The sequence below is a fragment of the Neoarius graeffei genome, chromosome 11 (assembly GCF_027579695.1).
Source record: "Neoarius graeffei isolate fNeoGra1 chromosome 11, fNeoGra1.pri, whole genome shotgun sequence".
NCBI lineage: Eukaryota > Metazoa > Chordata > Actinopteri > Siluriformes > Ariidae > Neoarius > Neoarius graeffei.
Window position 1 is genome coordinate 56,953,944 of NC_083579.1, and position 25,524 is coordinate 56,979,467.

The window sequence follows — 25,524 nt, forward strand, 5'->3', positions numbered from 1 at the left end:
CATATACATCAGGAGTGTTTCATTGCTGTTTGTCAGGTATCAATCTAACGTTCTTTTGCTTGCCACACAATCTTGGATGCTGACCAGTCCTCTACTCCTGATCTTCTGGGGCATGTACAGCCAAGTCACATTGGCTTTGGGATGTAGGGCACATTAAACGATCATCATCTTCCTAGTTTGTCGATCTACTACTTCTATCTCACCTCTGTTCCAGTCAACAATTGCTGCACTATATCTTATGACAGCCACAGTCCAACCGTTGATTTGCTTTAATTAAATTTCCTACATTTCGCTTGGTTTTAAGTAATAACCGTAACCTCATATGCTCGTCTGTAATTTTTGTCTTCATGTTCTCATTCATAACCTTATCCAAGTCAAGGATCCCAAGATATTTGTATCCTGTGCTTTCTGGATCACTGACTCACTCTCACCTGATGGCAATTCTAGACCACAGCTTTTAACCAGCTGCCCACACTTCGTCATTCCAGCACATTTGGTAATACTGAACTCCCTGCCTATATCTGCACTTCATGTGTGGACTGTTTGTACAAGACCGTCTATGTGGTCTTCTTTCTTAGCATATAACTTATCCTCGTAGCGCCTCCATGTAGAGCAAGTGATTGATTTGTGGCCCATCCTTTTCCAGATCATGTCCTATTCTGGTCTCGCCCAACGCCATGCTCAGAGGAATCAGAGCAAGCACAAAAAGGAGTGGAGGAAAAAGCATCTACCTGGAAAATTCCTCTTTTGATGGAGACTTATCCAAGGAACTTCCTGCTGAATAGAGTTGTCCTCCAGCCCTTCATGCTTGCAGTAATAAACTCCACTAGGTTTTCTGCCATTCCAAAGATCTTAAGTGTTTCCTTAATCCATGTGCAGGGCACCATATTGTATGCCTTTTTGAAGTTTTGCCATGCAACACCATAGATTTGTGTGCTGCCATTTGGCATTTCTCAAGATGGCTTTATCTATGGACAAATGGTCTTTTGTACCCATAGACTTTTTTTTCTGCACCTCTTCTGCTCAGGTGGTAGCAACTCATTCTTCTCTAGATCAGCATTTCTCAACCTTTTTTCAGTCACGGCACCCTTCAGAAGTATGCAAATTCTCAAGGCACCCCCATATAAAACATACGCAGTCACACTGACCATACGCTGACCCTGGCAGTGACGTGACATGGGAAAAGGGGCCGTGAGACAAATTTTGATGATGCATGAGGCGGCGATGATCTGCATTAGTGTAGCTATCGTTTTTTGGAATTTTTATTCATTTTATTTATTTCAACGTTAGAATATATCATTTTTTGACGGCACCCCTAACGAAGCCAGGCGGCACCCCGGTTGAGAAAGCCTGCTCTAGATGACAAGAGCTTGTGGCAAAAATGTCTGTTAGCACGTTCCACAGTAGATTAAGGCATGCAGTCGGTCTGGAGTTTCCTACAACTGGTCCCTTCGCCTCGTCTTGCATTATCAATGCTCTCCTTCCCGTTACCATCCAATTGGGAACATAGCTGGCACGTGTACAGGAAGTGAAGTGCCATTCGTCCATGAAGCAATGAAAAGTTCTTAAGGTAGTATCCTTGAACTCCATCCGGTCCTGGTGCCTTCCAGTTAAGCATTTTCTCCACTTGATCTTTAACTCCTCCTTCTCTTACCGTTATATCTTCCAGAGGAGGAATATCTTTCAACTGCTGTTTAACCTTACCTATCCATTCAGCATGATCCGGATTGAATGTCCCTGCATTACCCCACAGTTCACTCCAAAACTGTGTTACCTCATCAGGATTAGGTGGTATGACTTCCCCATTGACTTAATGGATGCTAAAAATGGTTCTCAGAACCTTTGGAAGAAAAACAGTCCCATGTCATTACAGATTTTCCACCTTACTTAACTGTGAGGATTTGTTTTTCAATACAACCATCCTTCTTTTCATCCCAAGCCCACCTTGAGTATTTTTTGAAAAGAACCCGTGTTTTTGTCTCATATGACCACAGGGGCTCACATTTGTGGTTCGATGAAAGAAAAGACTTTCATCTGGCGCACTTTCCAAACAGATTTTTGCCATGGAGTTGGCATCCAAATCTACCTTTAGAAACTTGGTGACCCCAAAATGCCAAATCTTCTGCAGTTACCCAACCGATTCTCTGAGAGATTTTAGCCTCTGTAGCCATCCTCTTCACTGGGTGAGGGGACAAAATACACTTGAGTCCTCTGCCAGTCAGGTTCAGTGCCAGTCAGTGAGGATTGATTAAACTTATTAATTATTCCCCCAAACCATGGGCATGGCCATTTACAGACATGTAGCTATTTTTTAACCATTACCTGATTCATGAAGGTCAACGCAATTTTGTTACCTTTCATAAAGATGCTATAATCAGCCACATGTTGTAGAATGACTGCCTCGTGCTGAAGAAAGGGAATTTAACTTCTGTCACATCATTTATACCCCCTTTGAAACAGAAGGCAAAGATCCCCATGAATCTCTTCAGAGTTCCTAAACATGAAGTGACTTTAAAAATGGAAGCGTGCCATTCTGCTCAGAAGAATTTCTCAGTGTACCAATAATTATGAAACATGGTTTTGTTAAGAAATATTTCAATGGCTTTTTTTCCCCCCTTTTTAAATGTGAGACGCGAGAGATCTCCATTTTTAGTGAGATTTTTGTTGGCTAAATGTAATGCATGTAGTCCATGGAAAAGGGCCTATAAAACTCATGTGCTACTATGTAATGGAAATGAGTGTTTATTTTTGATACACTACAAATTTGCTTTTAAATTCAATCTCAAATGGTATTAAAAATAATGAAACATTACACCAAATTCAGAAGGCGACATTTCAGTTTGTGTGGAATATTTCTAGCAAATTTCTCTCATTGGGTGCTTGTTATTCCTGCCAGGCCTTTTGTTTATCTGTGATTTGAATCTCTGTTTATAGGCATCCAGCCTGGAATGGTACAAGAAAGACAGACAGGACTCGGGCTTCCGGTTTCTCTTTGCCCTCTTTAAGAAGTACTACCTGCCACACCTCTTTCCTTCTTTCACCAAGCTCACCAACCTCTATAAGCCATTGTTGGGTGAGTCTTTACTTGAAATTCTTCAAGAATCGAAACTGAGAGAAATCTTACCATTTGGACTAATTTACACAAGAGAATCCTGTATGCAGCTACACTTTATGAATAAACAAAGCGTCAAATAGCAGAATGCCAATATTTATACAGAAATTTAGTCTGAAATGAGATTTAACCATTTTCTAACTGCTACAGATATACTTGGAGCATTATACATGGCTAAACAGCGTCACACTTTCCTCAGTGCTACATTTACAGTGCTGTGCAAAAGTCTTAGGCACATGTAACGAAATGCTGTCGACCAAAAATGGCTTCAAAAATAATGAAATGAAATGTTTCAACATTAAAAAAATATACTATAAATAGCAGTAAGCGAAAACGAATGAAACAAAGTCAGTATTTGGTGCGAGATGAAGTTTTGCTTTAAAAAAAAAATAGTTGTTTCAGGTACACTGGGTGCAGTTTTATACGGAAATGAGCTGTAGGTTTTACTGAGCATCTTGCAGAACCAGCCACTGTTCTTCTGGACACTTTGACTGTCAAACTTGCTTCTTCATTTTGCCGCAAAACCCAGTCGCCTTCATGGTTTTCTTTGTTTACTCTGAAAAGTGCTCTCTTATGTAATATGCTGCTCAGATACAAACATTTTTCTGTAACGTTTATTTTTTGTGCTGGAAATAATTTTGTGCTGGAAAACGAACATTTGGAACTCTAAAATGTTTGCAGACTGGCTCGATAACGTAGAAGTCATAAAATAGAAATCTATAACAAAGTTTGTAACAATAAAATAAAATAGGCTGCCGAAGACTTTTGCACACTACTGTAACTTTCCATTAGCTTTGATAAAGTATTCCCTTTTAGGATAAATAGCAGTCTGGAATCTGATCAGGTCGACTACCAAGTACATCTGACCCCCTGTTTTGAATGTGTGTCTTTTTAATTGAATTACTCTCGCATTAGTTGTTAGAAATTTTTGCTTATCATCTCAGTGATTTTCTGTTTTTGTTTGTTTGTTTTTATCTTTTGGTCATCCTTTACATGATCATCCGATTTTCCTTTCCAACATTTTCCTGTCTGTACTCCCTCCGTCTATCTCAGACCTCCCCCACCACAGACCGAAACCTCTATATGTGCCGGTATCCCGCAACAGCGAGAGCACGTTCTGCACACGTGACCAGTACTTAGCCCCCCGTGTAGCCTTCATCACCTGGCTGGTCAATTTCTTCCTGGAGAAGAAGTATGTGAGCTCAGCTACAATCAGCACCAAGAATGGAGGAGAAGTTCTTCCCAAGATCATCCAGGTATGAGCAAGATGGTCAAAAAGGTCTTCACATTCCAGCAGCTATCAGAAACGTATCTGTTCAGAGGAGAATCTCTCTGTGGTTGCCCTAAGCTCTATAAACATGAGCAAAAGTGAACTAGCCTGTTAGTTACAGTGGACATAAAGTCTGCACACCCCTGCTAAAATGGCAGGTTTTTTGTGGTTTTAAAAAAGAATTTAAACCAAGATAAATCCTGTCAGATCTTATTCCACCTTTACTGCAAAATTGCATTTAATACAAAGGTGGTGAAGAAAAATCAGAAACTGTTTGTTTAGCAAAAAGAAAAAAGAGAGAGGAAATCATACAAAAACCTGGTTGCGTTAGTGTGCACACCCCTAAACTAATACTTCTTTGAAGCATCTTTTGATTGTATTACAGCACTCAGTCTTTTTGGGTAAGAGTCTATCAGTTTGGCACATCTGGACTTGGCAGTTGTTGCCCGTTCCTCCTTACAAAATTTTATCAGATCCTGTCGAATTGCGAGGACATCTCTTGTGCACAACTCTCTCTAGGTCCCCCGCCACAGATTTTTCTACTGGATTAAAGTACATATCACGGTTAAATTCAGGAGCAAGATCAATGTAATTCTCCTATTTTATATTAAACTTTAGTCAAATATCTGTCACATTTTGCATTTTGTGCAATTTTTTTTTTACCTTGCGCAGTACCAGAAAAATTCAGTTGAAATCAAGCGATTTGAGGCGAATTGGTCCGCCTCTGGAAAAAACTTGCCATTTGGATTTCCCAGCAAACGTGTGGGACGCCTCCTTCTGAATCCTACGTCAGCGCTGGTTTGTTTGAGAAAACAACCCTATTATTTACATCCCCAGCAGGCCTAGACATTAAGCATTTACCACTGGTGGCCCATTGGGCCACTGGAATTGAAAAGTTACTGGCCCAAATGGAAAATGTGGTGGCTCGAATGCGCGCGGTACCCGCATTCAGGCCACCACATTTCATACAGTTCATAATACACTATGATCATTGATTTTTGGCTAGAAAAGTAGAGTTTAGGGGTATATGTTGTTGCCGAGCGCAGCGAGGCTGAAAATTTTTGCAGAATATCCCCAAGCCACATCATTGTAGGAGGCAATAATCTCCTCATCTCCATGCAAAGTAGGGTCACATTTTCATGACACCCCCCCCCCCCCCCCAAAAAAAAAAAAAAAAAAATCAAGTAGCGTCACCTTTTCATGACCCCCCCCATAAATTCATAGCCCCCCCTCCCCCATAAATAATGACCGCCCCCTAAAATTAAAAAGATCCTTCTCAAGATTATCACAACTTGTATTTTGATTTTGTACCTGAAAACAATACTGACAAAAGACAGTAACTCAGTCCAAATTACCAGCAATGGACTCAAAAACAGTCAAATCAAATTGAAATAAATATATAAAATGTTTGCTTCTGAAATTGTGCACTGCACTGAAATAGCAATAAATTCAGTTTAAGGTTTATAGTTTAGTGCAATAGCTTTCCTCTTCCACACTCTCATCTAAAATGCGTGCACATCCTGCTGCCATGGTGTCACGAAGTGTGTCTCGATGGTCATCTGAGACTTTGGTAAACTCGGCCCTTCTCTCCTCGATCTGGCGCTCAACCTCCTCCAGCTCTTGTTCTACGGTAGTTCCTCCTTGGTCGGCTGAGACTGGCGGCCTTCCCAGACAGTGAAACCAGGACGTCTAGAACGCTGACCAGAATTCCACCACCTGGTAACAGCAGAGTGGGCTTCAAACTGGTCAAGACTAGGGCCTTCCAGGGTTAAATACAGGAGGCGATTCAGTTGGACTGTGGTCAGAGATGAACGCCAATCAGTCTTCACTCGTTTCATGCACGAAAATCCCCTCTCACAGACTGTAGTACTCACTGCCATCACTAGGTATATTTCTGCAAGTATACCCAGACCTGCAAACTTCTTCAGATCAGCTAAAAATGAAAATAAAGATAAGTCTGTCAATAATGTTTGTATTAGTTAGTTGAAACTTGAATGAACATTTTCAGTACAAAGGGGTATACGTTGCCAGATCAAATTGTCAGTTAAGAACAAAATGAATAAACGGTTATAAATACAGCACCTCCAATGAAAGATGTATTTCGAAATATAATTAAATTTTTTCTATTAAACAAAGACTCACCTCTCTGTAGAATTTCTAGGAGTGTTTCCCTAAGGGGCACTTTCCTGTTACGGCAGAATGCCTTGTATAAACGGTATTCCCCAAGAACTGGCTCTACATCTGTTCCCTCGGAGTCTAGCAGTTTCTGGTGGTGGTAGCAGAGGTCCATAATGTCCTCTTTCCCATGCAGAACATACGCTTCCTTATCCTCAACCTTTGGCCACAAGCTGTAATCAAGTGCTCTAAATTTCGAGATTATGCTGCCTGAATAAATGTCCCCAAGATGTGACTGTACGTGTGTAATCATGGCATCTGTAAAAAGAATTTTAAAAAAATTAATGTGCAATGTTAGGTGCAGTGGTAATGTGACATGGTCGTGGCCAACAAAACACAGAAATAGAGATTTAATATTTGAATAAAACAGTGAACTTTTTATGAAGTAATTGGATACAGTTATGCAACCATAAGAGTCTCTGCTTTCTCACTCTGTTCACACATCTTGTGTGACAAACTCTTCTGATGGGGATCAAACCCAGTGCATCGCTCCGCTAGCTGGCCCTTGTACAGTATTGAGCTTCTGAAAAGATTAAAAATCCAATGATGTAAAAAGTAATACAGATCTTGTTTTATCTTTTTTTGAACTCCCTCCAGTTGTTTTCACCTTTTGAACAGCCACTGAAATAACCGAATCTGAAAGAAAAATATTTTGATCAGCAGTCTGTGGATTACCTTAAAAGGCTGAATATGAAATGAATAACATGCCAACCTACTGCTATTGGGGTAACAAAACGACTAGAATCTACCAAATACTAGAGATATTTGTATTTTTTCACACGTATTCCTTGCCTCTTCACAAAAACTAAAAAAAAGGCTATTTTCTTGCAAACTTATAATAACTTTTACCTAGCACGTTGTCATTGAATTTTCTTATTCCACAATGTTTCAATTAAAAAATATATATATATTTTTTTGAGACATATTCCTCACCTCTGTTTACAAAAACTAAAAAACATGGCTTTTTTCTAGCAAACTTGTAATAACTTTTAAACTGGTGCATGAAATCATACCAGATGTCTACGAGGACCAGGCATAAATACTCACTTGTCAGCGACATCAGGATATTTCCTGCAGATTGAACACCATACGGTGTTTGTCTTGGCGTCATGGTGCAGCCATGGCCATCGTTGTGTCCATGAAGGTATGAACTTTCTCTTTCTCTCGTACTCTGCCTTCCTCTCCTTCACTTCTTCATCTGGCAGCTTTCTCTTTGCCCCAATCCCCTTGTCAAACTGTTTACCTGGCCTTTGGCCAGGTTGGGGAGCGTGGAGTTTGAACATATTTGAATTTCACCGTTCTGATGGTCTCCTTGCCGCAACCGTCTTCGTCTACAAGATGCTATTTTCCCGCCAAAATGACGCTTCCGAACAGCGCTGAACATCTCCGAAGATGCACGAAGACGACACACTCCTGCCGCGGAGCGGAGCGTGACGAAAACAAAGACGACGGACCTCGTATCGAAAAGGTGCATTTTACGAACAATTTCTTCACAATACTGGGTAAAATCTCATCTCATTATCTCTAGCCGCTTTATCCTGTTCTACAGGGTCGCAGGCAAGCTGGAGCCTATCCCAGCTGACTACGGGCGAAAGGCGGGGTACACCCTGGACAAGTCGCCAGGTCATCACAGGGCTGACACATAGACACAGACAACCATTCACATTCACACCTACGGTCAATTTAGAGTCACCAGTTAACCTAACCTGCATGTCTTTGGACTGTGGGGGAAACCGGAGCACCCGGAGGAAACCCACGCGGACACGGGGAGAACATGCAAACTCCACACAGAGAGGCCCTCGCCGGCCACGGGGCTCGAACCCAGGACCTTCTTGCTGTGAGGCGACAGCGCTAACCACTACACCACCGTGCCGCCCACATACATACATACATATAAATTAAATTAGTCCAGGCTCTGACTGGGTCATTCCAGAACAGTGATCCTCTTTTGGTGAAGCCACTGCTTTGTTGATTTAGATGTACGCTTTGGGTTGTTGTCCTGCTGAAAGGTGAAATTCGGCTTCCTAGTAGACGCTTGAAGGTTTTGTGCCAAAATAGACTGATATTTGAAGCTATTCATGATTCCATCTACCTTGACTAAAGCCCCAGTTCCAGCTGAAGAAAAGCAGCCCCAAAGCATGATGCTGCCTCCACCATGCTTCACAGTGGGTGTGGTGTTCTTTTGATGATGTGCCGTTATTTTTGCGCCAAATGTACCTTTTGGAATTATAGTTCAACCTTGGTCTCATCAGACCATAATGCATTTTTCCACATGGTTGTGGGAGTCTGGATATACCTTTTTGCAAAAGTTTCGCCAGGCTTGGGTGTTTTTCTTTGCGAGTAAAGGCTTTCATCTTGCTACCGTACCCCACAACCCAGACATATGAAGAATATGACTGATTATTGTTACATGTAGGGAACAACCAGCACTTTCCAGGAAATCCTGCAGTTCCTTTAATGTTGCTGTCGGCCTCTCGTGGCCTCCCTGACCAGATTTCTTCTTGTCTTCTCATCAGTCTTGGAGGGACGTCCTGATCTTGTTAGTCACTGTTGAGCTGTATTTTCTTCACTTGTTCATGAGTCTCTTCACTGTGCTTCAGGAGATGTTTAATGCTTTTGAATACTTTTTAAATAAAATACCCCTGCCCTGATTGATGCCTTTCAGGAGTATGATGCAGCCAAGTGGATATCAGAATAATTCTACAGGAACAGTCAAACTTTATCTGAGGTCAATCAGAGCCACTTTAAATGATGTCCAGTGTATACTAACTACTATTTAAGATGAGACTGACCCTGTATCCAAAATCACTCACTATATAATGGACTATATAGTGAGTCCGCCATTTTGTATTGCTGTCCAAATGTATAGTGAGAATTATTACACCCTATGTACTGGACTCCTAGTATCCCACAATGCATCATGAAAAGTAGTGTACAACCGATGGTCACTAACCAAGCAATATATATCATCATGCATTTGTGGTTACGCTGAAAAAAATAAGTGTATTGGGAGCGAATGGACGGAGGAAGAAACACATTATAAACGGACATTCAAGTACAATTTAAAAATAGTCAGAGAATAGAAAAAAGCTAAAATAAGACAGATAAAATATAAGAATAAAAGTTGGAGTGCAGAGCGAGGAATTAATCAAAAGCCTCAAATTTGATTTAAGAAAAGGCAGCAGCAAAGAAAAGTATTCAGCCTTGATTTAAAAGAACTGAAAGATGCAGCAGACACAAAGCACTTTGGATTTATTAATGGAGTAATGTATACGCTCAGTATAATATGTATTTATCACAAAAGTACATGCGTGTATTTATTATTTTGAAAGCCCACCAGCTGACTGATCTGGCACGTTTTAATTTTGTGATAGTAATGACGTAAATAATGGCGTGGCAGAGTAGTGTCTGAAAGTGGTCCCCCCCCCCCCCCCCCCCCTCCAATTTTACCAATGAGCTCACTATATAGTCCTCTATATAGAATTCCCGAGATAGTGAGTAGGGAGTAGTGAATGAGCGTGATTTCGGACACAGTCTGAATGTGATTTGGTTGATTCTGAACACAACCACATCCTTGATTATTAAAGTTATGCAGCCAGGTTTTTGTATGGTTATTTTCATTTTTTACCTGAAACAGTTTCTGATTTTTCACCGTTTCTGTATAGGTTGCAATTTTGCAATAAAGGTGGAATAAGTTCTCATCTCATCTCATTATCTCTAGCCGCTTTATCCTTCTACAGGGTCGCAGGCAAGCTGGAGCCTATCCCAGCTGACTACGGGCGAAAGGCGGGGTACACCCTGGACAAGTCGCCAGGTCATCACAGGGCTGACACATAGACACAGACAACCATTCACACTCACATTCACACCTACGGTCAATTTAGAGTCACCAGTTAACCTAACCTGCATGTCTTTGGACTGTGGGGGAAACCGGAGCACCCGGAGGAAACCCACGCGGACACGGGGAGAACATGCAAACTCCACACAGAAAGGCCCTCGCCGGCCCCGGGGCTCGAACCCAGGACCTTCTTGCTGTGAGGCGACAGCGCTAACCACTACACCACCGTGCCGCCGGAATAAGTTCTGACAGGATTTATTATTATTATTATTTTTTAATCACAAAAAACCCTGCCATTTTAGCAGGGGTGTGCAGACTTTTTATTTCCACTATGTTGTCAGAAAGCTGAGTTTAGGCAGCTCATGTGGATTTTGTTTTAGCGATATGCTTGTAGAGGGAACACTGAAGAAAGCGTCTGTATTTGTTTGAATTCAGATATATATTTTTTTCAGCTTAAAGTCCATGTTTAATTACTTAAGTTAATACAAGTTGAGCTGTATATGGAAACAAATGTTCTTTTATGTGACTGAAAATATAAAGATGTCTATTTATCCATGTTTATTTCTTTATTTGATGAAAGATTAACGATTATTTAGGAGTGTCTGTTGTCCCTTTGTACAAGTAAAATGCAGTAACGTGTGCCCATGTAACCTGTGTGTGTGTGTGTTTGGTTATACCAGACTGTAACTGCAGGCAGTAGCAGTCAGGAGAAGAGTAGCGAGTCGGAGCCCAATGGGCCGGTGGAGCAGGAGAAAAATCACTCGAACAGCAGCACACTGTCTGACCGCAGAGGCAGCAACTCCAGTCTGTGTAGCATTGAGGAGGAGCATCGCTCCGTTTATGACATGGTGCAGTGCATTCTGCTCTCGACACGAGACAACGTCAACTTTGTCAACGAGGTCTTCCACCAGGTCAGACGGAATACTGACTTAACTAGGATTTCTGTCAAGTGCAGTGGTTGCTCAGTTGATGTACGTCTTGTGGTGTTATATTGCTGCCACCTTGTGGTTAAGTTGCATTAATGCATTTTGTGCTTTTAAAAATAATGCAGCTATTTTTGTTTGTGGCTCTGCAGTAAGCTTACAATATGTTGACAAAGATTTTTAGCATTATCTTGACAAAAGAATTAGTTTTTGGCTTGACTAATTCAACAATATCTGTTTTGATTATATTAATGATGAGTAGCATGCTATAGCTGGACAATGGTGTCTCATCTCATCTCATTATCTCTAGCCGCTTTATCCTTCTACAGGGTCGCAGGCAAGCTGGAGCCTATCCCAGCTGACTACGGGCGAAAGGCGGGGTACACCCTGGACAAGTCGCCAGGTCATCACAGGGCTGACACATAGACACAGACAACCATTCACACTCACATTCACACCTACGGTCAATTTAGAGTCACCAGTTAACCTAACCTGCATGTCTTTGGACTGTGGGGGAAACCGGAGCACCCGGAGGAAACTCACGCGGACACGGGGAGAACATGCAAACTCCACACAGAAAGGCCCTCGCCGGCCCCAGGGCTCGACCCCAGGACCTTCTTGCTGTGAGGCGACAGCGCTAACCACTACACCACCGTGCCGCCCGCACAATGGTGTAACATAGGGAAAAAAATTAAAAATTCAGGTTTTGATTTTATGTACTGAAATAACTATTAGGCACAATTTTTACAATATCTATATAAATTAGTTGTTTTTCCCCATTTTAACCTTGAAATCAGCATTTTATTGATTACCCATAATGCATTGTTTATCACGTTAAAACAAGCAAAAACGTCATAAGACAGTGGAAATGCTACCTTTACTACCTTCACGTGGCGTCTTTCTCGATCGCACATGGCGTCTTTCTCGATCGCACGTGCCTAGAAGCGTACCTTCTAGAACATTCCTGGGTGGTCACGGACTGTCAGGTAGCCTAGTTCGGTTGTGAAACTCGCTAGGATGAAGTATTTTCGCGAGTTTAGTGGCAAGCTTTTGCGCCGCAGTTTCTCTATTCTCGAAATTTGTAACCTGAAACCCTACAAGAAACGTTTCATAATGTTTGGGATTTTGAAAAATGCTTCTAGTAAGTTTATTTTGCTGTATTTTTCCGTGAAACTTGGCATAAATCATCCTTAAGTGATGAGCATGACATTTGTTATTTTGGTATGGGTCACGGAGTTAGTTGGAAGCGGGAGAAATGAGTTTCTCAACTACAGCAGCACTTCTCACCATAGATGGCTGGCGTGTTTCATAGCGTTTGGGATTTACTAAATCGACTAAATCTCTAGATCTACTGAAGCTACGAGGATATAAATCACCAGGATTCTAATTTACTGGGTGAGAAGTATTATATATATTTTTGAAAGTTTTATTCGCGCTACAAGTCCATGAAAGTTGGAATAGTTCGTGAAGGGGTTAGTTAGATTTTGGTAGCGTGACGCACACAACAAGCAAAAGAAAAAACAAATTTTCTTCCGAATTTCCTTGCTTTATCAAAATTATTTTTGATACATTAAAAGACTGTGTGTTTATAATAATTAAGCTTTTTTTTTAATTATAGAGAATATTTGATCAAAACTTTCAAAACAGCATTCAAAGTGATTTTTCACAGGTGTAAATGTTACGCGGGACGTCCATAATTACATTAAATTTTAAGAACTAAAATTCTGTTAATTCTAGATTTGTGCTATCATTCTGGGGTTTTGCTGAATAATACTTTAGGGAGTTCTCTTACAATGCTGAAAATTCAGTGAGTTTTGGTGAAATTCTAGAAAAGTTATTTACATTTTAACGCGCCTGATAGCGATTGTGCTCCCACAGCGTGCTACTCATAAACCTGAAGTGCAACTTGGCCTCTGTGCGGTTTTGGAAGCAAAATAAAGATGCTTAAAATGCTTATAAACAGATTTTGATATGGTAAACATGCAGTTATTTTTATGTATTTAATCCAAATGCGTAACTCCTCAGGCCTTCCTGTTGCCATCCTGTGAGGCGTCAGCCACCCGTAAGGTGATTAAAGTGTACAGGAAATGGATTCTGCAGGAGAAGCCCATCTTCATGACAGAGCCTGAGAAGACAGATCATGATGAGGAGACAGAAGAGGCACAACAACCTGTTGAGATTGACTGTACACTCCACTCACAGGTACCCCCCCCCCCACACACACACACCTACGCAAGTGAATATTTGTAAAAGAAAGAGAGCGTCATGGTGGTGTATACCCAGTTCAGCTTATCATCTGATGACCAGTAGGGGAGAGCAGGGAGACTTGGGACAAGTTTTCAGCTTTTGTAGATTGTGTGAAATTCTTTGCAGGCCACAGTGATATTGCATTAGAGAGGATTTACTATACCCTCTTGCCACAATGTTAGTTTCTCAGTTTGCCACATATGTTTGGCCTTCAGGCTTCACTTTGTTTTTTTTTTTTGTTTGTTTTTAAAGGAACAGTCCACCGTACTTCCATAATGAAATATGTTCTTCTCTGAATTGAGACGAGCTGCTCCGTACCTCTCCGAGCTTTGCGCGACCTCCCAGTCAGTCAGACGCAGTCAGACGCGCTGTCACTCCTGTTAGCAATGTAGCTAGGCTCAGTATGGCCAATGGTATTTTTTGGGGCTGTAGTTAGATGCGACCAAACTCTTCCGCGTTTTTCCTGTTTACATAGGTTTATATGACCAGTGACATGAAACAAAGTTCAGTTACACAAATTGAAACGTAGCGATTTTCTATGCTATGGAAAGTCCGCATTATAATGACAGGCGTACTAACACCTTCTGCGCGCTTCGGCAGCGCATTGATACCTTCACCAGAAGGTGTTAGTACGCCTGTCGTTATAGTGCGGACTTTCCATAGCATAGAAAATCGCCACGTTTCAATTTGTGTAACTGAACTTTGTTTCATGTCACTGGTCATATAAACCTATGTAAACAGGAAAAACACGGAAGAGTTTGGTCGCATCTAACTACAGCCCCAAAAAATACCATTGGCCATGCTGAGCCTAGCTACATTGCTAACAGGAGTGACAGCGCGTCTGACTGCGTCTGACTGACTGGGAGGTCGCGCAAAGCTCGGACAGGTACGGAGCAGCTCGTCTCAATTCAGAGAAGAACATATTTCATTATGGAAGTACAGTGGACTGTTCCTTTAAATGTGGGGAGACATGGGACATTATGTTGGGAGACTTGGAAGAAAAATAAAATGCATAGGCCTACATGTTTAATTTGTATTTATCACAGGGGTGATAGCGTTCCGGCGCGCCGTGCCGGATTTCTGGCGCGCCGTGGCTGGGGAAAAAAAAAAAAATCTAGTTCGCCCATTGTCCTGTGTCATTCTGAGATGCGCAGATAGACAGTAAAGGGAATTCCGAATTCCCTTTACTGTCTATCTGCGCATCTCAGAATGACACAGGACAATGGGCGAACTAGATTTTTTTTTTTTCCCCCCCAGCCACAGCGCGCCGGAAATCTGGTGTGGCGCGCCGGAAATCCGGCGTGGCGCGCCGGAACGCTATCACCCCTGTTATCAAAACGTGTAACATATAAACTGTATGATCACAGTGCTGGTACAGCTGTAGAAAGATGTCAGTTTACTCAAAACCTAACTAGACAAAATGGTTCCATTCTCAGGCCATTATTTAAAAAAATGTTCTGTTTCCGGTCCACCGGCCGGGTGAGTGCCGTTTGTGCGGTTGAATTTTTTTTTTTAACGCTGGTTTTTCGACATTTTTTTCGGGTTCGTAAATCTAAAATCGAGCTTGACATTTCCGCATTCCCAGGGCTTTCCACTAAGGCTCATACTAGCCAGCCATGACAAATAAGTTGCCAGCCGGAGGGAGTAAACACAAAATAAACTCCTGTGCACGCAGTTCCCAGGATTTAAATGTATTTTCCACAGACCATTTATTTATTCACTTTACTCAAATACAAAGTAAAATGGCAGTAAATCATCTTTCTTTTCTTGTGTATTGCATCATGAGGCGTTCCTGGCTTGTAAATCTCTTATTTTTGGTGCATGACACATTCACGCAGCTGAGCATGCTATGAATTAACAACGACAACGGTCTGCAGTGGGGCTACACAATTAAACACTCAGCCAACATTTCTCTATTTGTGTATGAAAATACACTCCAACGACTCAGTTTGGTTTCATTTACAACCAACGGTGTCTTTTGATGCCAGCACGTAATTGAACAAGAGAAGACTGGTTTACCAGAGACAAAATAAGCGTTATCTCTGCTTCTGTTCCCTCCGACACACTACTGCCTCCGCTGAGTGCGTGCACACTCTGAACTGAATCAGCTCTGCGCATGCACCGTGCGGCACAAAAAAATGGCAGCCACCATGAAGGAAGCAGATCCGGAGTTTTAAATTTTGCTTAAGTGTGAAATCGCAAAATGATATTCTAGCGAACAACAAAATAGTAAAGATTCAGAAAAACAAATCATTCAGTGATCATTTTAATAGTGTAATTTCATCCGAACTAGGCCTAACGGTCAATTTAGAACTACAAAAGGTCCGTGTGTCGGACATTTTAAGTACCTTTGTAAAAGTTTTGCAAATGTTGCAGTCAGCATTTAAAATGCTAACTTAAAGTTTTTGTACAAGTTTCAGTTGATTAAACTGTCATATTTTATTAAATGTGTCTGCTTTTGTAATAAAGTACTGAAAGAAAAAGTAAACACAGCATTGCGATTTCTTATCCATCCATAAAAAAAAAAAAATCCCTCCCTCCCGACTGAAAATTTTTTTTTTTGCTCACCCGGTGGACAGGAAACGGATTTTTTTTAAAGGATGGCCTCAAGAAGGAATGAAATGAGCTTAATTCTCATGCTCCCACATTTTTAACAAAAATTTTTAATCATTTTATATTTGTAAACCACAAGGAAAAACCTGTAACATGAACTGTTCCAACTCTCTCTATCTGGACATTTAAAAAAAAAAAAATCCTTAATTTATTTTTTGCCCCCCCCCTTTTTTTTTAAGCCCAGAATGTAAGTTTAATAAATAATACTACATCTGGTAACACTAGGCTACATACTTTAATTCCTAACAAATCCTGAATTCATCAGCGTACGTTACACCATAAAATGGAGGTGGAGGCGAAGTAGAAAATACAAATTTTGATTGACAAAAATATTTGGCTACACAAACCTTACAGCAGTGTCCAGGTTCATGGCTCCAAAGGAAGTAGGTCACTCTATGGGGCAACATCTAACTTCTGATGTAATTTAAAACTTAATTGGTTGAAATTAGTTTATGGGGAATACAAACTGTCCCAAATCTCCCTGCTCTCCCCTACATCTGACTGGAAGAATGGAATCCTACTTTAAAATAAAACAGCAAAGAGGCCCATTTCCTGATACCACATGTATTTAAACTTGGGCAGATTTGGGGGGGAGTTTTTAGTCACAGTAACCATTTAGAAATTTTAAACTGTACATTTTTGGAAGCGGAACAATACAGAATGACCCCCGAGTTTATATATGAAAGGAAGGAGATTCTGCAGGGCTGGCTTGCGTAAATAGGCTAGCAGGATTAGAGTCTGGCTAAAATTTTGACATCGGTTTTGTTTCTTGTTTTTAAATGGATTAAAAGGGATTCCTTGTTAGAGAACCAAGAACAACTGCACCACCATCAGCAACCAATCCAGAGATTGGTATTGAGTAGAGGCTGTTGCTGACTTCTTTCTAGCATTATCCCTGACATGCTCATTAACAGTCAACAAGTGATTACACTTCAAACCCTCCTACGTTTTATGTGCATTTGGGCTAATTTATTTGAGCCCACTTTACTGTCACATCTATAACACCATACAGTAATCAGCCGGGATTGACAAGACACAATAAGAGGTACAATAAACATGAACCCAGTGGATTTACTTTCTTGATCGCAGGTTTTTCAAAATCCATTTTGAGGAGAAACTGGAAATAAACATAGAATAAAATAGTCTAAATCTACAAATTATACAGAGGGACGAACGACAGAACAGATTACAAGATTAAAACCCTGACCGTGTGTTCCTGTGTGTTCATAATAGTAATGAAAGTTATTAGTTATCAGGTAGATTTTCTTTTGCCCTCCGGTTTAATATTGTGACCAGTCATCACTGTAAACATGATGAAAATATCTAAAATGGTAAGATGTATATATTTTATTTATTTTTATTATACCAACACAAAGGATATGCAGTGTAACAAAACAAAGACGAGTGCATAGACAGTGAATACAAGACGTGTCATGAACCAAGGGAAGAGGTGGAGTTTTAAAGTGCAAATTAAATCCTTAAGTAATTTATACAGTATCAGTGATTTTGTAGTTTATATATACAGCATACCAGTCAAAAGTTTATACACCCCTACTCATTCATAGGGGTGGGTAGTTTTTTTTTTTTTTTCTTTTTTTTATTATAATTTTCTCCACTGCAAAATAATACTGAAGAAACCGAAACTCAAACAACTATAACACATCAAAAGTATAATATATATATATACACACACACACACACACACACACAAGATGAATAAAATGGTTGTGTTGCTATAAAAGAAATGAAAAGTATGGTTAGGATTAATAAGACATGCCTTGCTTGTACAAGAATCAAGACGGTCAAGAGCATTCTGTATGTTTAGGCAGCTTAATGGAAGCTATTGTGCGTCTGTTTCTAGGAGAGCCACGGGCACAAGAGGTCATCCAGCTGGGGACGAACTTACTCCTTCAGCAGTGCCATCAGCAGAGGCTGTCTAACTGAGCAGCAGAACCATGATGTGAAAGCTGGCATTCAGTCTACCCTTCAGGTCCACACACGTGCACATACACGATAGCTTTGACCAAATTCAAACTAAAAAATGGCTTTTACTTCCAGTATTAGTACCTCTTCTATTAGTCATATGGGTGGAAAAAGATTGCATTTCTTTACATGGTTTATTAACACCCAGTGACATGCAGTACTGTGCGAAAATCTTGGCCACGTTTTTTTAACTACAAACTTTGTAGATTTTTATTTTATGACATGTACGTTTTAGATTTACAAACATTTGTTTTCCAGGGCAAAATGATTGTCAGTAAAGAAAGCAGCATATTACATAACAGACCATTTTTCAGACAGAAAAACAGAATGAAGGCTGCTGGGTTTTGTTGCAAAAATAAAAAGCAAATGCAACAGTCGAAGTCTCCAGAAGAACTGAAGCTGGTTCTGCAAGATGCTCAGTAAAACTTGCCAGCTAATTTCCATATAAACTACAAATAAAGGTTTACCTGAGACTTTTTTTTAAGCAAATGGTCATCACACCAAATATTGACTGTTTCATTTCTTGCTATTTACTGCTCTTTATAGTATTACTTTTAATGTAGAAACATTTCATTTGATGGTCTCTACTCTACAGCAATTCTTTGCAAGTGCTTAAGACTTCTTTTTTTTTTTGCACGGTACTGTATGTGTGACATTCTTAATGAAATGTCTTTGGCCTTACAATAAAATGTTTGCAGTGGTGTTTCTATTACTGTGTCCATCATGAATGGTGACCCTTATCTGTTACCAGTGTCTAATTTTTATAGTTGTTTACAGGTTTTTCTGACAAACTCTTCTAACGTGTTCCTGTTGGAGCCTTGTCACGATGTGCCCAAACTGCTTGAGAACCAAGTGGACGTGTGCAGGGCCGTGCTGAGTATCTACCGGCATATGATTATGGAGCACAACATGAATCGACAAACCTGGTACAGCTTCTATTACACACACAAGTAAACGAATGTTAAACTCTGCAACGCAGCAGTGTATAATTTTATATCGTAATTGGCATGGTAATTGTATGAAAAATAATTTAGTAACATTTCCATGACTTGTTGGTCGGGTTTTATTTTAGCATTGATTTTTTTCTGTTGTCTCCAGTTTTGACAATAATGGACAGCATGCGTGAGACGGGGCAGTGTGGCTTAGTGGTTAAAGTTCTAGGCTACAGATCAAAAAAGTTTAAATGAGGTTAAAAATAAGAGTTCAAGTCAAACCTACAGTGGGGGCAAAAAAGTATTTAGTCACCAATTGTGCAAGTTCTCCCACTTAAAAAGATAAGAGAGGCCTGTAATTTTCATCATAGGTACACTTCAACTATGAAAGACAAAATGAGAAAAAAAAATCCAGAAAATCACATTGTCTGATTTTTAAAGAATTTATTTGCAAATTATGGTGGAAAATAAGTATTTGGTCAATAACAAAAGTTCATCTCAATACTTTGTTATATACTCTTTGTTGGCAATGACAGAGGTCAAACGTTTTCTGTAAGTCTTCACAAGGTTTTCACACACTGTTGCTGGTATTTTGGCCCATTCCTCCATGCAGATCTCCTCTAGAGCAGTGATGTTTTGGGGCTGTCGCTGAGCAACACGGACTTTCAACTCCCTCCAAAGATTTTCTATGGGGTTGAGATCTGGAGACTGGCTAGGCCACTCCAGGACCTTGAAATGCTTTTTACGAAGCCACTCCTTTGTTGCCCGGGCGGTGTGTTTGGGATCATTGTCATGTTGAAAGACCCACCCATGTTTCATCTTCAATGCCCTTGCTGATGGAAGGAGGTTTTCACTCAAAATCTCACGATACATGGCCCCATTCATTCTTTCCTTTACACGGATCAGTCGTCCTGGTCCCTTTGCAGAAAAACAGCCCCAAAGCATGATGTTTCCACCCCCATGCTTCACAGTAGGTATGGTGTTCTTTGGATGCAACTCAGCATTCTTTCTCCTCCAAACACGACAAGTTGAGTTTTTACCAAAAAGTTCTATTTTGGTTTCATTTGACCATATGACAGTCTCCCAGTCCTCTTCTGGATCATCCAAATGCTCTCTAGCAAACTTCAGACGGGCCTGGACATGTACTGGCTTAAGCAGGGGGACACGTCTGGCACTGCAGGATTTGAGTCCCTGGTGGCGTAGTGTGTTACTGATGGTAGCCTTTGTTACTTTGGTCCCAGCTCTCTGCAGGTCATTCATTAGGTCCCCCCGTGTGGTTCTGGGATTTTTGCTCACCGTTCTTGTGATCATTTTGACCCCACGGGGTGAGGTCTTGCGTGGAGCCCCAGATCGAGGGAGATTATCAGTGGTCTTGTATGTCTTCCATTTTCTAATAATTGCTCCCACAGTTGATTTCTTCACACCAAGCTGCTTACCTATTGCAGATTCAGTCTTCCCAGCCTGGTGCAGGTCTACAATTTTGTTTCTGGTGTCCTTTGACAGCTCTTTGGTCTTGGCCATAGTGGAGTTTGGAGTGTGACTGTTTGAGGTTGTGGACAGGTGTCTTTTATACTGATAACGAGTTCAAACAGGTGCCATTAATACAGGTAACGAGTGGAGGACAGAGGAGCCTCTTAAAGAAGTTGTTACAGGTCTGTGAGAGCCAGAAATCTTGCTTGTTTGTAGGTGACCAAATACTTATTTTACCTAGGAATTCACCAATTAATTCATTAAAAATCCTACAATGTGATTTCCTGGATTCTTTCCCCCCATTCTGTCTCTCATTGTTGAAGTGTACCTATGATGAAAATTACAGGCCTCTCTCGTCTTTTTAAGTGGGAGAACTTGCACAATTGGTGGCTGACTAAATACTTTTTTGCCCCACTGTATATTTTCTTCAGTGTATTTGTATTAAAAGAATTGCAGTCATGGGAAATAATTGGGTTAAGCTAGCCATGGCTATATGAAGTACATCTTGGTTAGCTATACAGCAAAATTTTATAGTTAGCAAGAAGGAAAATATATATATATTAGGGATGGCGAAAACTAAAAAAAAATCTTGACCGACCACCGAGCCTCATTAGTCGGTTAACCTATGAGTTTAAACAGGGATGCAAACGGCGTGCCTTTTTCACGGCTCATGCAGATCCGATTTTTTTTTTTTTGGGGGGGGGGGCGCGTTGGAGTGTCTGAATAATTTCATCAGAGTAAATTCTGTATTAAAATTACTACATAAGCAAATGCCGTTACAGTCCATGAAAAAGCCGTGAAAAAGTCGGCATCTGCGCCTTTAGTTTGTGTGGAGAGATATGATCTGCAATAACATGCATTGTTGGCTACAGACCGAAACATGCTTTCAATTGAACTTGCACAATTGGTGACTGACTAAATACTTTTTTGCCCCACTGTCTTCCAAACACATTGGGTTATGTAAAGAAAAATTTCGCTGTGAGACGATAAAAGCTGGTTTTCTTTCTTTCATTGAGAAATTAATAGGCATTAAAGCATGAAGAATATCTTCATTCTGATTTCCAGCTACCGTTTGAGAGAATACAAAGTATCCACCACTTTGCTTTTTTGGGCTTCAAGTCAGTGCGTGTAATAATAATACATATGTCCTCACACCAGTCTCAGCTGTGCCGCGGTTCACAAGTGGCCACCGTTGTGTAAAGTCTTTTATTCCACTTCAGTGTATCCTAGAATGAACACACAAGCCCAGACTTACCAGCAAGGTGAAACCAGTGTACCAACTGAAAAGAACAAGTTGAAATGGCTTTTCAGCAACAGAGATTTGTCCGTCTACAGATGTAATGAAAAATGAGCTGTGATGTTTCTGAAGTTTCGTCATTGTGCTCTTTTTGTTCCAGTGATGTGAAAGCCCAGTTAGAATTACTGGCCAAACAATCACAGAGCAGGAAGGATTATTTTTTGCAATTGGGTGGGGAAGAAATAACACAATGTCCTGGCCATTTGTTTCAACCATTACCCTAAAACCCATGAGTGTATTTGCAGCGGTTACAGTATTATATAATCCTGAACTCTGATGATATGGAAAGCGTCATATTTAAATGTGTTTTTTCACGTGCTGATGTTCTGAATGTGGTTTTTAGGGAACAGATGCTGCAGGTACTACTGAGAATCACTGAGGCAGTCATGAAGAGGCCACAAGGTGACCAAAGAAAAGATGCTTTTGCCCAGAGCCTGGCTAGTGTCCTGTTCAGAGTGAGTCAGGAGCCCATTACGCTGCTACAGACTGTAGTTTACTAATAACAGGAGAGTTAAAACTGTAAAGGAGCAAGGTCTCTGTACTGTTAAGCCTACTCTTACTTGTTTTACTCTGGTTTGAACTCTAACGTGACTGTTTTGCTTCAGACCATCATTGTGGCTTGGGTGCGGGCCAATCTCAGTGTGTTCATCTCTCGTGAGCTGTGGGACGACCTGCTGGCAGTGCTGTCCTCTCTCAGCCACTGGGAGGAGCTGGTGATCGAGTGGGCCAGCATTATGGACTCCCTGACCGTTGTGCTGGCCCGTTACGTCTATGGCCTGGACCTCAACAACCTTCCACTTGACAAGCTCTCTGAGCAAAAAGAAAAGAAACAGCGGGGCCGAGGTGTGTGCATTTGCATGTTTTGTGGTTTTGTTCAGAGCACATAAATGATTATTTAAACAAACAAACAAAAAAAGGTTTCCATTTTGTTTGATTCATCCTCTGTTATCTTCTATCCCTGGCACACCTGCATGCAGGATTATTTGTAAAGATACATGAACATTACAGTAAACCTGCTGTAATGGCATACATGTACATTTCTCTTCACTAATTTACTGCTCCTTTTCGTGTTTGGACCTGGTATCTTGCATGTTGCTTTCCATCTTGAAGCTGAATGGTCTTCCTTGTTGCACTTATTGCCACCTTGTGGAGTGGCATTTGCCAAATATTTGATTACGGTATATTTTCATAGATATTATTATCTCATCTCATTATCTGTAGCCGCTTTATCCTGTTCTACAGGGTCGCAGGCAAGCTGGAGCCTATCCCAGCTGACTACGGGCGAAAGGCGGGGTACACCCTGGACAAGTCGCCAGGTCATCACAGGGCTGACACATAGACACAGACAACCATTCATACTCACATTCACACCTACGGTCAATTTCGAGTCACCAGTTAACCTAACCTGCATGTCTTTGGACTGTGGGGGAAACCGGAGCACCCGGAGGAAACCCACACGGACATGGGGAGAACATGCAAACTCCGCACAGAAAGGCCCTCGCCGGCCACGGGGCTCGAACCCAGACCTTCTTGCTGTGAGGCGACAGCGCTAACCACTACACCACCGTGCCGCCCTAATAATCATCATAATTCTCTGTAAGTATTAAAGACAGGCACCTATAGCAGTGTCCACACACACGCGTCTCTCTGGTGTAATCACAGACCCGAGACAGCAGAAGTATAAAATCAGGCCTCACAGAACAGCATGGCATTAATGGTTGCAAAGTCACAGATTGCTTTAACACTTGCAGTTAAAGCCAACGTGTCACTCAAATAAACAGTCAGCTCAACTAGATTTCTGATATGAAGCCAAATCTAACACTGCTCATATGACAATTTAATTCTCTGCCATCTGAAATCATCTGACAGCTCAAACAAATATTTATTGGACATTACTCACGCACACTGTGCAACAAATGTCATCTGATTCACATGTGATAAAGTCAAACAAGATGGTACAGTTTAAGCCTGTATACACACACACACACACACACACACACACACACACTTACTTATCTGGTCTTGCACAAAGTTAATTTATTTTTGGGGGAAACCGGAGCACCCGGAGGAAACCCACGCGGACACGGGGAGAACATGCAAACTCTGCACAGAAAGGCCCTCGCCGGCCACGGGGCTCGAACCCGGACCTTCTTGCTGTGAGGCAACAGTGCTAACCACTACACCACCGTGCCGCCCTATTATTTATTTATTTATTTATTTATTTTAAATAATTGAGTATTTGTGACAACCTTACTTTTGACCGGTGTCTACATGATTTTGATGTCAGGAATGCACAACGACCAATTGCTGCTTCTGTGGGAGTTATTTAATTTACAAATATCTTGGGTGGAAGAATTCAAGAAAGCCTTGTACAAAAATTGCCCCCCCCCCCCCCCCCAAAATAAGTGTTGTGTAAATTGTAGGCCTGTGTGTATGTGTGCTTGTGTAGGAGTGATGCAGGACTCTCAGAAATCATCAGTGGTATCGAGGTCCTTCTCTCTGAGCTGGAGGAATGCAGGAGAGCAACCTGGCACTCAGGAGCCCATGCGCATTCGCAGTGCCACCACTACCGGAGCTCCTGCTGTAGAGAAGGCTCGCAATAACGTCCGACAGAAAGCATCAGGTCAGAATACCGCTCCGATTCCTTCATTACTTTGTGTGTCATGTACACACACTCCTTAACTACATGCTTGCCACTATCTTTCTTGCCATTACTGCGTAGGAGGAGATTGCATCTCCGTGTAGAGAGCTGCATCTCCATGTAGAGAGCTGCTTGGGTTTGGAGCAGATGCATTTGAACAGCTCTTGAGCCATGATAGATGTGTGTTAGCAAATGTGTATGAAGGAGCCACGTGAAACGGCATGGCTCCATATGTCTCATTTACTTTTGCCTAATTGGATTTGTTACACATTGATCTTCAAGTGAGCCAGCATTCTGCTGCCCTTGTAAAGAGAGCATCAGTTGGTGGGCTGTCTTTTTCATTAAGATTGTAATTCTCATTAATATGGATAAATGGGTAATGCACTGAAAGTGATGTCAGCTGGAAGCAAAGCTGATCATTTAAAGTACACTGTAGAAAAAGTCATTTTTCACTAGATATAACAAAGTGATTTCTAAACACAGTAGAACTCTTATCACATGCAGAGAAACTAATTTAGTTTAAACTATATTCTTCACATGCCCTGCTTAAGCTAGGAGTATTAACCCCTTGGCTGCCACCCATAATTAATTGTAATGTGACGGGCATATAGGACAAAAATAGGTCAAAATTGGGATATTTTGATAATCTTTCTCTAACTTGTTCAGAACATTATATTTTTAATATTTGTATAGAGAAATCACAAAAAGCACTGTTGTAGAGTAAAAATAACTTTAGTAATCAAAAACATCCAAAAAAACCCCCCAAGACAATGGGTCTTGTCAATGAGAACCTGTCCTTAAACATGAATTACTAGTACTTGAAAACACAATGTATACCAAGGGTCCATGCATTCCAAGTAACTCGGTACCATTTTTATGATGGTCTTTGGTATGACCCGACCGTGACTAGAACTCGCAATCTCCCAATCGAGAGGCGGACACACTAACCACTAGGCCAACTCGCAGTAATGTGCCACCGTGAAGTAAAAGTAATGTGCCATGTAAGGTACATAAAAGGAGGTG

General features: G+C 41.1%; 1 protein-coding gene across 5 annotated transcripts in view; it reads left to right on the forward strand.

Annotated features, from left to right (window-relative positions):
- ralgapa2 (Ral GTPase activating protein catalytic subunit alpha 2) overlaps positions 1 to 25,524 on the forward strand; it is a 233,987-nt gene that overhangs the window by 109,586 nt on the left and 98,877 nt on the right. For all 5 annotated transcript variants that reach the window (XM_060934311.1, XM_060934314.1, XM_060934313.1 and 2 more), the window contains exons 8-16: positions 2,935 to 3,073; positions 4,166 to 4,368; positions 11,076 to 11,306; positions 13,344 to 13,520; positions 18,040 to 18,168; positions 18,939 to 19,087; positions 22,204 to 22,315; positions 22,466 to 22,703; positions 24,310 to 24,483. In XM_060934311.1, the coding sequence (XP_060790294.1) occupies positions 2,935 to 3,073; positions 4,166 to 4,368; positions 11,076 to 11,306; positions 13,344 to 13,520; positions 18,040 to 18,168; positions 18,939 to 19,087; positions 22,204 to 22,315; positions 22,466 to 22,703; positions 24,310 to 24,483 (1,552 nt within the window). The remainder of the gene's footprint in view (positions 1 to 2,934; positions 3,074 to 4,165; positions 4,369 to 11,075; positions 11,307 to 13,343; positions 13,521 to 18,039; positions 18,169 to 18,938; positions 19,088 to 22,203; positions 22,316 to 22,465; positions 22,704 to 24,309; positions 24,484 to 25,524) is intronic.